This window comes from Plasmodium malariae, assembly GCF_900090045.1.
Source record: "Plasmodium malariae genome assembly, chromosome: 14".
NCBI classification, from domain to species: Eukaryota; Apicomplexa; class Aconoidasida; order Haemosporida; family Plasmodiidae; genus Plasmodium; species Plasmodium malariae.
Window position 1 is genome coordinate 1094257 of NC_041788.1, and position 14701 is coordinate 1108957.

A 14701-nucleotide genomic window follows, 5' to 3' on the forward strand; every position below is an offset into this window, starting at 1 on the left:
GACAGGGAACAAATTTTTATGTATGTATTAAGGCACTTTATTCAGCTATGAAAATGACCAATATATGGAAAATCTAAAAAGTCGCAAAAAAGCGAAATAGAAAAAAGGCTAACTCGCAAAATAGCGAAATAGAAAATAGGAAAATTAGCAAAATATCTAGAGAAATAAAAAAAAAAAAAAAATTGTGCAGGTTAATATTACTAGAATATGATAAGTCAGCAGTTTTACCGCCTATCTGTTCAAACGATTTGTGAACAACATCTGCTATGATAAATTTTGCTTCTGTAAGGCATGAAAAATATGGGAACCGAAAGGAATATAAGGAGCAAGGAAATGTGTGTACATATAAACTTGAACTAGCATCCGTATAGGCATTTGCAGATATATGTATACGTATATATATGTACAAGAATATATTTTTTGTGCAAGTATATATATGTATACGCACATATTTGTATATGCATATATACACACGAATACACGAGAGCTCACATCCATGTAAATAATATATATTGTGCAACAATTAGTATATGCAAATCTTAGTTTTTTTTTTTTTTTTTTTTTTTTTTTTTTTGCACATTCCACTACGCTTTATAATTCTTTTTTCCTCCCCCTCCAATCCCAAATTACGTAAACATGTATGTTGAAGAGTATAGACATCAAGTAGGTGGACACTGTAGATTAATCAAACCAAAAGATTCTTCAAAAGTGTATAAACCGTTAATAGAAAATGAGTATATTTTTTATGAAAAATTAACGAATTTTGGCTCTTCTTCTGCTGAATCGGGGCCATTACATATTCTAAAAAAATTTATTCCCAAATTTTACGGGGTAACAGAAATTGTCGTTGAATCGTCCTCTTCTTCGTTTTCTTCTTCCTCCATCTCCGATTTGGAAAGTGGATCAGACATGAATGGAAATCAAAACATCGAAATTAGGGAAAAAGAAAAAAACAAACAATCACAAACAAGCAAAGAAAACGAACGAAACGAACGAAACGAACGAAACGAACGAAACGAACGAAACGAACGAAACGAACGAAACGAACGAAACGAACGAAACGAACAAAACGAACGAAACGAACAAAACGAACGAAACGAACAAAACAAAAAACAAAAAAGTAAGCACAAATACAAATACATTAAATTGAGTGGAATCGAAGGTGAACTAATTAGAAGGGATTATTTTGAATGGACTCAAAGTGGACGTATGCAAGAAGAGGCAAATGATGAAGGGGTTAAAACGAACAAAGATGGAACCAAAACTCGTGTAGAAGAAACTAATGTAGGGGATGTGTGCATAAGGAAGGAAGATGAAGATTCCAAATTGTTAATAATTCCAAAAAAAAAAAAAAAAAAAAAAGCTGAAAATACAGATACATGCGAAAAACTTACAAACAGAGGAAAAAGAAAGAAAAAAAAAAAAAAGAAAAAATGTGTTCCACATATAGTATTAGAAGATCTAGTATACGGTTTTAAAAGACCATGTGTATTAGATATAAAAATGGGTAAGAGGCAAAGAAAGATAGGTGCATCTTTAGAAAAAAGAAAAAGACAAGTTGAAAAAAGTTTTAAAACAACAAGCCATTCATTAGGATTTCGATTATGTGGTTGTCAACATTATAATAAATTAAAAGATACATTATTTTATAAAGATAAATATTGGGGTAGGAACTTAAGCAAAGAAAATATACCATTAGCCATTAGGAATTGGCTATGGAATGGTACTCTATTATATGATGAATTAATACCATTACTATTAGAAAAATTACATCGATTTTTTAATTGTATAGTTGAGTTAAGACATTATAGGTTCTGGTCATCTTCACTTTTATTAGTTTTTGATGGAGGATTAAATGATAAAGAAGCTAGATCTAACTCACTTGATATTAGAATGATTGATTTTGCAAATACTATTTATTTACAAGATAATCCTTCTGTTGATGATGAATATATTTTTGGATTACGTAATTTAATTAAATCCATTCAAATTTTAAATAATTCTATTCATAATATTTACTTCTTACCCTATGAAATTACCACTTGCTTCTATTCGGAAAATTATAACATCAAAGAAGTTGGATATCACAATCATTTTAGGAAATCCAAGTCGGCCATTTTTGAGAGGCACGCAAAAAAAAAGAAAAAAAAAAATCTCTACGTCAACTTAGAATTGTTAAGAAATACAGAAAGAGCGGGAGAAAATTATGCATGCGGAGTAACGGAGAACGGGGAGGGAAAAAATAAAAATGATGAAAATAATGCAAATAGGAAAAGTAGTAAACATGATGCACATAGTAATGATGATAAAAATAGTAAAAGTAGTAAAAATAATGAAAATAATGCAAACAGTAAAAGTTGTAAAAGTAATAAAAATAAAAAGAAAATATCGTATTCAAGCGAAGCTCGAAGTGGATCCAATTCGAACTGGTTAACCCAGAAATATGCAAACATTTTCGCGGAAAAAAAAAAAAAAAAAAAAATTTCAAACGAACATAAATATAGGAATTACTCTGAATGCGCTTTCAGAAGTCAAACAAGGGTTTCCCTCTGCAGAGGAAACAATGGATGGGGGATTGAAGGGCAAAGTGTAAACAGAACTAGACCCAACAGGAATAACAGCCGTGAGAGCAGCATGTGCAGAAGCAGAAGCAGAAGCAGAAGCAGACGTGGAAATTTACATGGAAGTAGGTTTATTCACACCAATAACGATAACGCCTGTAGTAGCCCCCTGGTGAAGGTTAGCAATGATGAGGACCACTACAATGGGGAGGAAATTTACAAGAATCAAGTGAACGCGGAAAGGAGTAAGAGCTTCAAATATAGTGAAAAAATACGTATTCAGGATAGAAATAATACGAATGAAAAAGGAACCAACAAAATGATGCGTACACATTTGTATAACGAAGAAACGAACAATATATATTACGAAGGTTTGAGAGATATTATCACTATAAAGAATTTAGAGGAGGTTAACAGTAATGCAGAGATTTATTATTATAGTTCATATAAAAATAAGAATAGAATGAAGAACGTATCGAATGGGGGGGAACACAGAAAAGAAAATTCACAAATAGATCAACCGTATGGAGGTAAAATTAACAAAGAAATTTGCAATATTGAACATAGAAAATGTAAGAATAATATCGACATTCCTATAACTAAGAGGAAAGATGGGCACACTCAAGGAAATGTAAAAAATAAGGGAAATGTATTACATAACCTTTTGGAACTAAATGAATCGCGCATTTCGGATATAAGAATGAACAGTAGTCAACTGGGATATGCAAACATGATAAATTCGGTAGAAAAGGATAAAGAAAATTGTGTATTGACAAATAACATGAACATAAATAATGACGGCACAAAGGTTGACTATGGAAAAGGCAATCGCGATGATAGATCTGATACTAAAAAGTGGATGAATAATATTTTTTCCGAAGAATGGAATAATCAAAATAGACAAAAAAGCGACAAATCCATTTTACTACCAAAGAGGAATATAATCAAAAAAGAGGATATAGCTGTACCATTCCAGCAGTTGTCGTATGATTTGATTATACAAGATATTATCTTCAAAACATTAAAAGTTACATCTAATATTAATAGGAGGGTTAAGACAGAAGTAGAGGATATGTTAGAGATTTCTCAACCACCTTGGGATAATAAAAACGTTATTACTACTCATAAGAGTAACAATACTTATGAAATATTATCCAAAGGAGGACGAACGCAAAAATGTAAGTATACAAATTATCCGGATGATGCGAATGGAAGTAAAAATTGTTGTAAGCATGAACATATATATATGAACGAAGGAAATTATAGGAGTAGTTGTGTAAATTTCCAAAAGAAGAATTTAAAAATTTGTCCAAATGATAATTTTAACATTACTCATTTGGATGTATACGCTTCAGAAGGGCCTAACATTCAAGAGAAAAAAACAATAGAAGATACAAATCTACATGATCAGATAAATAATTATAAATTTTTTCACAAAGATACACCAAAATATTTAAATAACAAAGAACAACATACTAATTGTACATTAAACAACATCCTTCATGATGCTGATATAATTAACGATACTACGAAACATGAGTCAGGAAACAAAGCAGAAAGAAGTAGGAAGAAGGACAGTACCAACAATCTACATCTATTAAATAAAAATATAAATCTGAAATTATTTATTAACTACGTGATTAGAATAGAGATAGAAAAAAAGAAAAGACAGGAGGAGGAAGAAGAACGACAACAACTCCTTTTAGATAAAAATAAAATAAACATGAAAATGAAAAATATGTGCACCAGTCATTTTTCTGATAGCAATAAAGATACGTTAGAGTTATACAAGAAAATGAAAAAATTGAAATTACAGAAAAGCGCAATTAGTAAGGCATTAAATTCAGAAGAGAAACTGAAAAAAAAAAAAAAAAAAAAGATACAGGGGGGGTTGGAGGTGTTAGAGGAGGAAGAGGAACAAACGAATCATTGGAATAGAGAAAAGAAAGAGAAGAAAGAAGATCCCACGTGTAAAAGTATCGAACATGTTTTAAAAAACGTACACTATAATTCTGATACCAATATAATTTATAATAATAGATTAAGGGATGATTATGAGATGGCAAATAAAATGAATAGACAAAATGATAATATATATAAAAGATGCACTTCATGCACAGATATACTATTAAGTATTAAAAAAGACAAAAAGGAAAAAAAAAAAAAACCAAAAAAAAATAGAAAAAGGCTTATGCGAAAGATTAATATATTCTCACGCACGAAGAGTAACATCATAAGAGCAAATCGATGGCACTCCTTTTTTAATAATGACAGGAATAACAGGAGTAACAGGAGTAACACTAATAGCAGGTATAGCAGGAAGGTCTCTAATTGTGGTAATAATAATAATTACTATTATAGTAACAAAATGCGTACAAAACTTGACTTAATGGAAATAAACAAAAAGGCGCTAAAGAGTGAGTGGTTTTATAAACTATATGACGATTTTAATGTTTTCAGCCCACATTACCAAAACAGTATTATGTGTCTAGATGATATTACAAATCGAAATAATATCTTGGAAAACTATTTAAAGAATAAAGATGTCCATTACGATTGCACAAGAAAAAATCTAATAATACCATTAGCAGAAACGAATCCATATTATAAATATTTGCGTAGGTCCTTATCAGAGCCAAACTTCTACAAATTTAGTCGCTTCAGATATGTACCAAATGATATGTATGATAGCAAAAAAATGAATTATAATAATTTAATTAAAAACAGGTTATATAAGCTTAGCAAGGTACCCATCTACAATCAAATATATGGGTTCACCTCGAATTCTGGCGGAACCGGTTCGTCGGATATATCATTGGAATAATAATGTACTCCAGAGCATATTGTATAAGTACGTATATGTGGGAATACATATATACGCGTGTGTGTACATATGTATTATATGTATATTTTTTTTTTTTTTTATACTTATAATAACTCGTATAAGCGAACTGAAGACGTTTGAGCTTGTACACTGACATATATGTATATGCCTACACACACAAATTCGTGATAGTATGGCAAGTTTTTACTCAATAGTATCTTTCAAGATAGGGATTATTTGGGCCCTTCAGAATTAGGGAAATTCAATATGAGTCAAGTGTGCGCACATTAGCTTATTGATGCATGTATATATATATATTCATATAAATATGAATAACTATTTACACATATATTTGCGTACATTTAGGCACATATTTACGCGTATTTTTACCCATTACATACGAATATTCCTGTTTTTAATTAATTCTGCATTTTAATTTTTTCCTGTCAACTTATGAAGTAAATTTTTATTTTTATTTTATTTATTTTTTTTTTTTTTTGCCTTTTTTTTGGACATTTTTTAGAGCAGTGTATAAAAGAAGTTAATTTTAATTCTCGTTATTTCGTTTAATTTCATTTTGTATTATTTCACTTCTCTTTATTTCATGTTACTACATTTCATTTTATTTATTTTATCTTTTTTTTTTATTGTTATTAATTTTGAAGTAATTTTAATAACAAACTCATTTAAATATTGTTACAATATACATACAAAAATATAAAAATGACGAAGTGATATAATGACAAAATGGAAAATTTGTACACTTTTTTCTATTATCATTTCTTCAAGTGCTTTGTAATTCCTTTTGAATCGTTAGATTATTAAATATATATCATACTTGTGTTTTTACAATATTTAATACGATAAGTTAATATTATAAAAACTTCCAAAAAGGGGACGGGAAATAGCACGTACATAATTGCATACATATACAAGTATTTAATTGCATACATATACACGTATTTAATTGCATACATATACACGTATTTAATTGCATACATATACACATATTTAATTGCATACATATACACATATTTAATTGCATACATATACACATATTTAATTACATACATATACACATATTTAATTACATACATATACACATATTTAATTACATACATATACACATATTTAATTACATACATATACACATATTTAATTACATACATATACACATATTTAATTACATACATATACACATATTTAATTGCGTACATATACACGTACACTTTTGCATACGTATAATCATATGCAAACTCACGTACATATATATGTATACATGTGTGCACGTGCTACACTATTTTCATTGTAGCAAATAAGTTGTAACAAACTGTACATAAATTTGGGGTTTTTTGTTTTCATTTTTTCAAACAAATATTTCACAGATAAATGTATTTAACATATGATTGTTATATTAAAAGAAAAAGAATTTGCACAAGTGCTATAAATGCGTGTAGTACACAAAGGCATATTCATACACATATATGTACATATGTATATATAAATCCATTTCTGCTTTTTCATTCGCATTTGAAAACATTGATAAATCATATCATTTTAACCTATATGTTGACAAGTAGCTGTTTTACCTTTTTTTTTTTTTTTTTTTTTATATATACACACTTGCATATGTACGGGTATATAAATATTTTCTGGATTTGTAAAGAACAAATTTTATAATATCGAAAATGTGTAGCACAGAGAATTAATTCGTAATTAAAAAATTATACATACAAATACCCATCACATACGCATACCCATACAAATATTATATATATACGCATATACGTATAAATATGTATGTGTATGCATGCTATGAACAAATTGTGGGAAATGAATATTTTTGAAGTTTTAAAAAAATGCTTTTCGTTTTTCTTTTTCATGTTATACCGTCTTTTTAATTTTAAATCTCCTACGAAAAAAAATTTCATAATTTTTGGATTACCTTCTTCGGGCAAAACGTCTATAATATATTTTTTCAAGTTAGGCTATCTCATACCTACGGTAAACACGAACAATTAAAAAAAAAAGAAAAAAGAAAAGAGAAGAAAATAAAAAAAAACAGTATAAAACAAAAGTATCCATAAATACAAAGTTTAAACAACTTATATTACGCCTTCCTTTCTCATTTTTTTTCGTAAATTAATTGTAATGTGTAACAGACCAAAAAAAGAAAAAAAAAAAAAAAAAAATACATAATAATAAAGCTGAAATGAGCGCGGAAATGCTAAAAATTAGCGCACGTGTGAGTGCGTCTATTTTTCCGTTTATTTGAGTGTTTGATCATCTGCCTGTTCATCTGTTTATTTACACGTTTCTTAGACATCCTGTTGACACATTTCTTCATTCATTCGTTTGTTCGCTCATTCATTCATCCAGCTGTGTACAATCTTAGTCTTTAACGCACTTATTACACCCTTTTAAAATGTAGGTTAAAACGCTTTTCATAAATGAAGAAAGCTTAAGCATAAAAATAAAAAAAGATAAAAACAGCTTTGAAGAAAAAAATTACGAAATAACATTTTTTGAAGTAGGAAAAAATTGTTCATACAATTTAATAAAAGAGTATTCGAGCATTTCAGATGATGTGATATATATTGTTGACAGTGTACACAAGAGTACTTTAAATGAAGCAAGAGATGAATTTATAAGAATAGTATATGATTTCCAATTTATATATAGAAAATGTAAATTCTTAATTTTTCTGAACAAGCAAGATTCTAAAGGATGTCTACGGTCAGAAGAAATAATAAATTATTTCGCTTTACCAAAAGAGCTACTCTATAGGTGTAAATTTGTTCGATGTAGTACCTTATCGGGTGAAGGTTTAACAGAAGGTTTAGAGTGGTTGTTAAATTCAAACGTATTTGTTGAATTAAATGATTTTACTGATAGGAATAGAAGGCCATACCGTTATTAGATACTCCCGGGAAAACCATCTATTTCATATCCCCATATTCCTGTGTGTGGATACGTAAACATATGCCCACATATTTACATGTATTATATATGTATGTATATGTATGTATATGTATGTATATGTATGTGTATGTATGTATATGTATGTGTATGTATGTATATGTATGTATATGTATGTGTATGTATGTATATGTATGTATGTATGTATGTATGTATGTGTATGTATGTATATGTATGTGTATGTATGTATATGTATGTGTATGTATGTATATGTTATCGCCTGTCCACGCGTGCATTTTCATTAATCCTTTGAACTTTGCTCCTCATTACGTTTTTGATTTTTCAAGTTTGAAGTTATTATATCAATCGTTTTATTCTGTTTTATATTATTTCGTTTTGTTTCATTATGTTCTATTTCATTTAATTTCATCCCGTTTCGCTTTTTTTTTTTTTTTTTTTTTCTTCCTGTTGCCATGTAAACCCGCACAACTTTTTCTATTTTGTAACAAGTCGTTTTTTAAAAAAAAAAAGGAAGAAAACATATTTACAGTTAAATGGACAATAAAACAAGAATAATGAATAAATAGAAATAATGAAGAATTAAATATAACGAAAAAATAAAAATAACACAAAATGTAAGGACTACTATGCACAGTAATTATTCGAAATGTTGTCTTATTGTTCTTTCCTAAAATATTGTAAAATATAGAGATCTTTCCCCTACTATATCGTTTATCTGTATAAAAAAGGAAGTGGGATAATTAAATATATGCATGAGCACGTTCATGTGTATAAATATTTGAAAATTAAGCAGGCTTAATCCTTTTCAATTTTTAATATTTCAATAAATTTTAAATTATGCTCCTTCTTTTCAGCATTTTTTTTTTTTTTATAACAACATGAATTATATATAACTACTTCACGTATAACACTTTTTTTTTTTTTTTTTTTTTTGTATAATGAAATTACTTGGTCTAATTCTTCCAATATATTTTCATTCATCTCTTCTATTTCTTGATAATACCTCTCTGCAAGTTTCTACAAATTAAAAAAAAGAATCTCTTTTAGTTTTTCTTTAATATATAATATAATAGTTGCTACTTTTTTTTCAACGCATGTATGTATATACAAACACGCATGTGTGTATGCACACATATACACACCTTTAACGAATTTTCCGAATACTCCTTTTCAAGCTCGTTCACATTGTCCTGTATTTTGTAAACTTGTAAGGATTAAAAAGAAGGGAGAAAACAATTAACGGTTAAAAAAAAAGGAAAACACAATGGTTGAACAAATAATGATTAAAAAAAAAATAAATGCAATAGAAAAAAATAAGCGGTTGATAAAGAAAAACAAAAAAAAAAAAAAAAAAAACCTGCTGAGATTTTATCCCCCGGCATCACATTGACAGATTGAGAATTTAAAGGCTAAAGCGAAAAAAAATTTGTCGAAAAATGGAGTAATATTTTAAAATGTTTCAGACATACATAACACACATGCGCGCTTCCATTAACACACGCAAATCGTAACTCACGCAGATTCATGCACATAGACATGGGTATAAATACGTCCATAAAATTTGTGCATATAGGAAATAATGCCTGAAATAAAACTGAAAGCCGACCTTGTAAATGTTCTGGACGTCATATGGGAGTTGACCGTAGACAGTATAGAGAAATGAAAAAAAGAAGAAAATATACTTGCTCATTTTTAAGGAAAATATTTGGAATAAAGGGAACTTGGAGCAACAAAAATAAAAAAATAAAAAAATAAAAAAATAAAAAAAAGGATGTTAAACTGTGATAAAGATAACAAGAACAAAGGAAATGCCAAAGAAAATACGTTTTACATTTAATACTGCCTACTTAAACAATAAGCGTCTCATATGAAGGCAAAAAAAAAAAAAAAAAAAAAAAAAGACTTAGTTTATCAAAGAGTAATTATAAAGTTATTTTTAAAAAATAATGGACTTCGTTCACTATTTCATATTTTATTCTTTTCATTTCTTCATTTTTATTGTTTTTTTTTTTTTTTTTTTTTTAATTCACTTTTATAATATCAGCAGAAAACATATAATGTTGAGCGTTTTGTTTTTGCAAGATCTACGTATCGCGAACATGTGTAAATACAACTGAATTCCATATGCCCCCGCATAACTCTTCACTGAAAAGGAAGTTCAAAAAATATTTATCAGCTTTATGTACAAATGTCCGTATAGCATTATGTTTTTGAAAAACTTTATGTTATTCTTCCCCCCGTTAAAGGGACGTCCCCGCATAAAAAGGAATAAAGGTCCACTTATTAATTGTAAATTTTTTGTATCGATGTGCTTGTATTTGTATATATATGTATGTATATTTATATGTGTACACACACTCCTATATGTAATTTATATTCCCTACTTAATATGCTGCACACTTTTTTTATATACGATGGAAATTTTCTTTATCTCAAAAATGTATTACAACATTTTTGCACCCTTTCTGGTATTTCATTTTATAAATTATTTTTTATATGTACGTTTCTTCCTCCTTGTATCTTAATAAATACAGTTGTGAAATTGTCCAGAACAGAGGAAGTTAATCGAAATAAAATAGGAAATCCTTTTATATATTTACACTAGTTTATTAATTTATTTAGCTTCTAACATATTCGACAGGGGGTTTTCATTCTAAAAAGTCTTGTGCACACTTACACCTATTTTTTTTTTTTTTTTTTTTTCTAATTTATTTGTGAAATTAAAAAAAAAATAAAAATATATTTTTTAAAAAAACTGTTCGGATAAGCAAACTATTTCCTGTAACGTGAATATAAAAAAAAAAAAAAAAAAAAAAAAATATATATATATATATATGGAAAAAATTAACCAAAAAGAAATGTTCACTTTTTAAAAATGTTTTTTCAATTTTCTATAGATATATAGAAATATACACACACCATGAGGTTAAGAGGTCTTGTCCTAAAATTTTATTCCCACTTTTTACCCTTTACATAAAGTAGGTACTACGTAATTGTGCACATGTATGTCTTTGGATGCATATATATACATATTTATATATTTACTTTCATAGGTATGGGTATATTTTTTCTTTCTTTTTTTCACCCTAAGCAAAACTACTCATACGCTCAATAAACCTCTACGCACAGTAAATCTCTATTCACAATTTAGAATTAAAAAGGTAACCAATAAAATGAATAAGATGAACAAAAATGAAGTGAATAATTTTTTGTGCCAATTTGATTTCTCCTCCCTGGAAGAATTAGACCCTTCTTTAGGTTGGTTTAAAGAAAGAAAAACAAAAACAAAAAAGTAAATAGAACTAAGGAGAAAACAAAAAAGTAAATAGAACTAAGGAGAAAACAAAAAAGTAAATAGAACTAAGGAGAAAACAAAAAAGAAGTCCAAAATATTCATCGTCAACAAAACATTATAATCACAAATGTAGATGCAAAAGTTACATTAATAAGCGTTTAAAATCATATGCGCATTTATATGTTACATCCTTAAGTCATTGAATGTATGTGCACGCAAATTAACATTGTTAGCTGGAGGTTACAACGTGTGCTACATCAAGGAAGTACCATTCGAAATAAGAGTAGAAGAATCTGAAGGAAGACCTAGAGAAATAGGTTCTTTAGAAATTATAACTGTAAAAATTTTGGTTTTGGTAAGGTAAAAAAAAATGTTTTACATACAAATTACTAATATTTCGAGTTAGAAATTCCTTCATTTATTCTCTCACAGGATTATAGTAATATCATAATGCGTACGTGTATGTATATGCTGCACATAAACAATATAAACAATAACAGAGATAATAAAGGAGATATAAAGGGCCTTTTGAGCATTACACTATCTTAAGTGAAAACAAAATTTGAAAAAGTTTTCTACAATTCTTTTCGCAGGGGGAGGAATTAAACGCAAATCGTGTCAAGATAGAGCTAACAAGCGAAACAGATTTATTTTTTCATTTTACGCAAACGTACAAAAAAGGATATACATTAAATATATACACATATATGTACACACATATGTATATTCATATGTATACTTATGCATTTTTATTTATCTCTTAAAATAATGGCAACATTTATATGCCCATTTGCCTGTTCCTCTTCTTTTCTTACCCCATTGTATTTCCTTACTTCAATTTTTCCCCCTCAGAGTTGATGAAAACACTTTTGAAACAATGCAAGATAACCAAAAGCTTATGATAAACTTTTCCGAATATTTAGAAGTCTTAATAAAAATGTGTAATTCATGCATAAGGGAGCCACAAAGGTACATAAAAGAGTGACAACCATTAATTAGATTTTTTTTTTTTTTTCCCTCCCCCATTAGAGCCCGTAAATATATACCTTTTTCGTACCTTTTTGAGCTTTTTTTTTTCTATGTTAAACCAATATATTTTAGCATATTTTGACATGCATGCGATTTTTATTCTTACCCCCTCCTTACAATTTAGCTTTTTGGCTGTATTTACTATAAAAAAAGATAGCGTGGCTCAACTAGACTTCATAAAGGTAAAAATGGGGAAAAAAATGAGAGCAATGAATTTGGCCATTATATTTCATTTTCTTATTTTTCCTTTTTTTTTTTTTTTTTTTTTTTGTTTGTTTTTTTTCCTTTTTCCTCATTAGAATATGGAATACAAGTTTATCGAATTGCTCAACTGCGAGTTTACTCAATCATCAGAAGAAATTGTAAAACAGCACATTGCCTTTAGGTACAATGTCATTAAATCGAAAAATACTATTATGCACAGAAGACTTCAAGTAATACCAAAAAGATAAAGCAAGAAAAAATAAAATAATATAATATAACTAAACTGAACTGCGTTGAACTACATTGAACTGCCTGTACGTGAACAGAAAATAACGGAGAATATTACATTTACTATATATATTACATTATACGCTTTATTTTTCATCTAATTTTATCCTATGTGTTTTCATCTGTTTTGTAAACTGTGCAGGATGTGAACATATTAATAAAGTCCAAAAACCCTTCTCTCTTAATGCAACTTCAAAAAACAGCTCTAAGGCAGCTGGACCTTATGAAAAATAGGAAGAGTTAATAAGTGCTTGTACAACGGGAGGTGAGTGTGTGAGAAATATAGTTTCTATGGCGTGCCCTCTAACTTATATACTCATATATATTTATATATATATATATATATATTTATATATATATATATATGTATATATATATGTATATGTATATATGTAAGCGTATATATACAACTGTTCATCCTTCGCCATTTAGAAGGTGCCATCATAACCTAAAACTAAAAATGTTATGAAGCGCTGCCAAAAAAAAAAATCCTACCATTATGTATTTTAAAAGATCCGAAAGGATGATAATTAAATTTGGTATTATTCTGTAAATACAACCGTTTGTCTTTCTTTTTTTTTTTTTTTTTTTTCTTTTTTTTCCTTCCTTTCTTCCTTCTATTTTTCCCTTTTATCCCATTCTTACTATATTTTCAGCTTTGCCCCTAAGTTCACTTTTTAAACTCTTTTGGGTATCATCGCACGAATTTTTATGACATATTTAAAACAAACACCAAAGGGTATATTTTACAAAAACAAAATGATAATACAAAAATTTAATACGAAATTTTAATGCAAAATTATAAGCAAACAAATAAGCAGCTTCGTTTAATTCTCAAAAAATGGGCATAACGACCATCATAGGAGCAAAGGGGAATGGTGTTTTATTCGTATGTGTCATCCCACAGAATTTTTTAATTATTAAATATAATATTACCTGAATAATATTATATATACAAATTTCCACACCTGTTTAATATGCATTTACATACATTTTGTGCATGTATATTTTTTATATCCCTCAAAAGGAAACCATGTTAACTATTAGCTGTTATTGTTTTTATTTTTTCTAAAACATAATATTATACATATTTCTTTGAATATATGGAAAAAAAAAAAAATCTTTCATTGAAGAATTATTTATTCCTGTAAAAAACTTAGCAAAAAAAAAAAAAAAAAAAAGAAAAAGAAAAAGAAAAAGAGATTTACTATTATATGCCATATAGCAGTGGACCTATAACAGTTCACTTAAATTTATTCTCCATCTTTACAAACATTTTTATAGTTCTATATAAAATTTGCATTGACTAAAATTTTGTACTTTCGCCTTTGCCTTCTCTTTTGTTATTGTTATTCTTTTTCCGTCCCCACTTTTAGCTGTCAATTTGTTCTACAACAACTCCCATAACAGTCCATTTATCAAACGAGAGCAATTTTTTTTTTATATATGTTCGAACGTATGTATGTATGTATGTATGTATGTATGTATGTATGTATGTATGTATGTATGTATGTATGTATGTATGTATGTATGTATGTATGTATGTATGTATGTATGTAT

General features: G+C 28.0%; 4 protein-coding genes across 4 annotated transcripts; 3 read left to right on the plus strand and 1 right to left on the minus strand.

Annotated features, from left to right (window-relative positions):
- Positions 1-636: 636 nt before the first annotated feature.
- Positions 637-5385, plus strand: IPK2 (inositol polyphosphate kinase, putative; the record flags this gene model as incomplete). Its single annotated transcript, XM_029007884.1, has 1 exon — positions 637-5385. One exon carries the CDS (start codon positions 637-639, stop codon positions 5383-5385), a length of 4749 nt encoding a protein of 1582 aa, XP_028864229.1.
- Positions 5386-7266: 1881 nt separating this feature from the next.
- Positions 7267-8305, plus strand: PmUG01_14032900 (ADP-ribosylation factor, putative; the record flags this gene model as incomplete). The annotated part of the gene is made up of 2 exons (XM_029007885.1): positions 7267-7389; positions 7817-8305. The coding sequence occupies 2 exons, from the start codon at positions 7267-7269 to the stop codon at positions 8303-8305; spliced, it is 612 nt and encodes a 203-aa protein (XP_028864230.1).
- Positions 8306-8992: 687 nt separating this feature from the next.
- Positions 8993-10015, minus strand: PmUG01_14033000 (conserved Plasmodium protein, unknown function; the record flags this gene model as incomplete). Its single annotated transcript, XM_029007886.1, has 5 exons — positions 8993-9040; positions 9274-9342; positions 9468-9529; positions 9683-9734; positions 9932-10015. 5 exons carry the CDS (start codon positions 10013-10015, stop codon positions 8993-8995), a joined length of 315 nt encoding a protein of 104 aa, XP_028864231.1.
- A 1492-nt stretch (positions 10016-11507) lies between these two features.
- PmUG01_14033100 (conserved Plasmodium protein, unknown function) lies at positions 11508-13385 on the plus strand (the record flags this gene model as incomplete). The annotated part of the gene is made up of 7 exons (XM_029007887.1): positions 11508-11583; positions 11854-11975; positions 12214-12290; positions 12473-12589; positions 12774-12831; positions 12949-13083; positions 13284-13385. 7 exons carry the CDS (start codon positions 11508-11510, stop codon positions 13383-13385), a joined length of 687 nt encoding a protein of 228 aa, XP_028864232.1.
- Positions 13386-14701: the final 1316 nt, after the last annotated feature.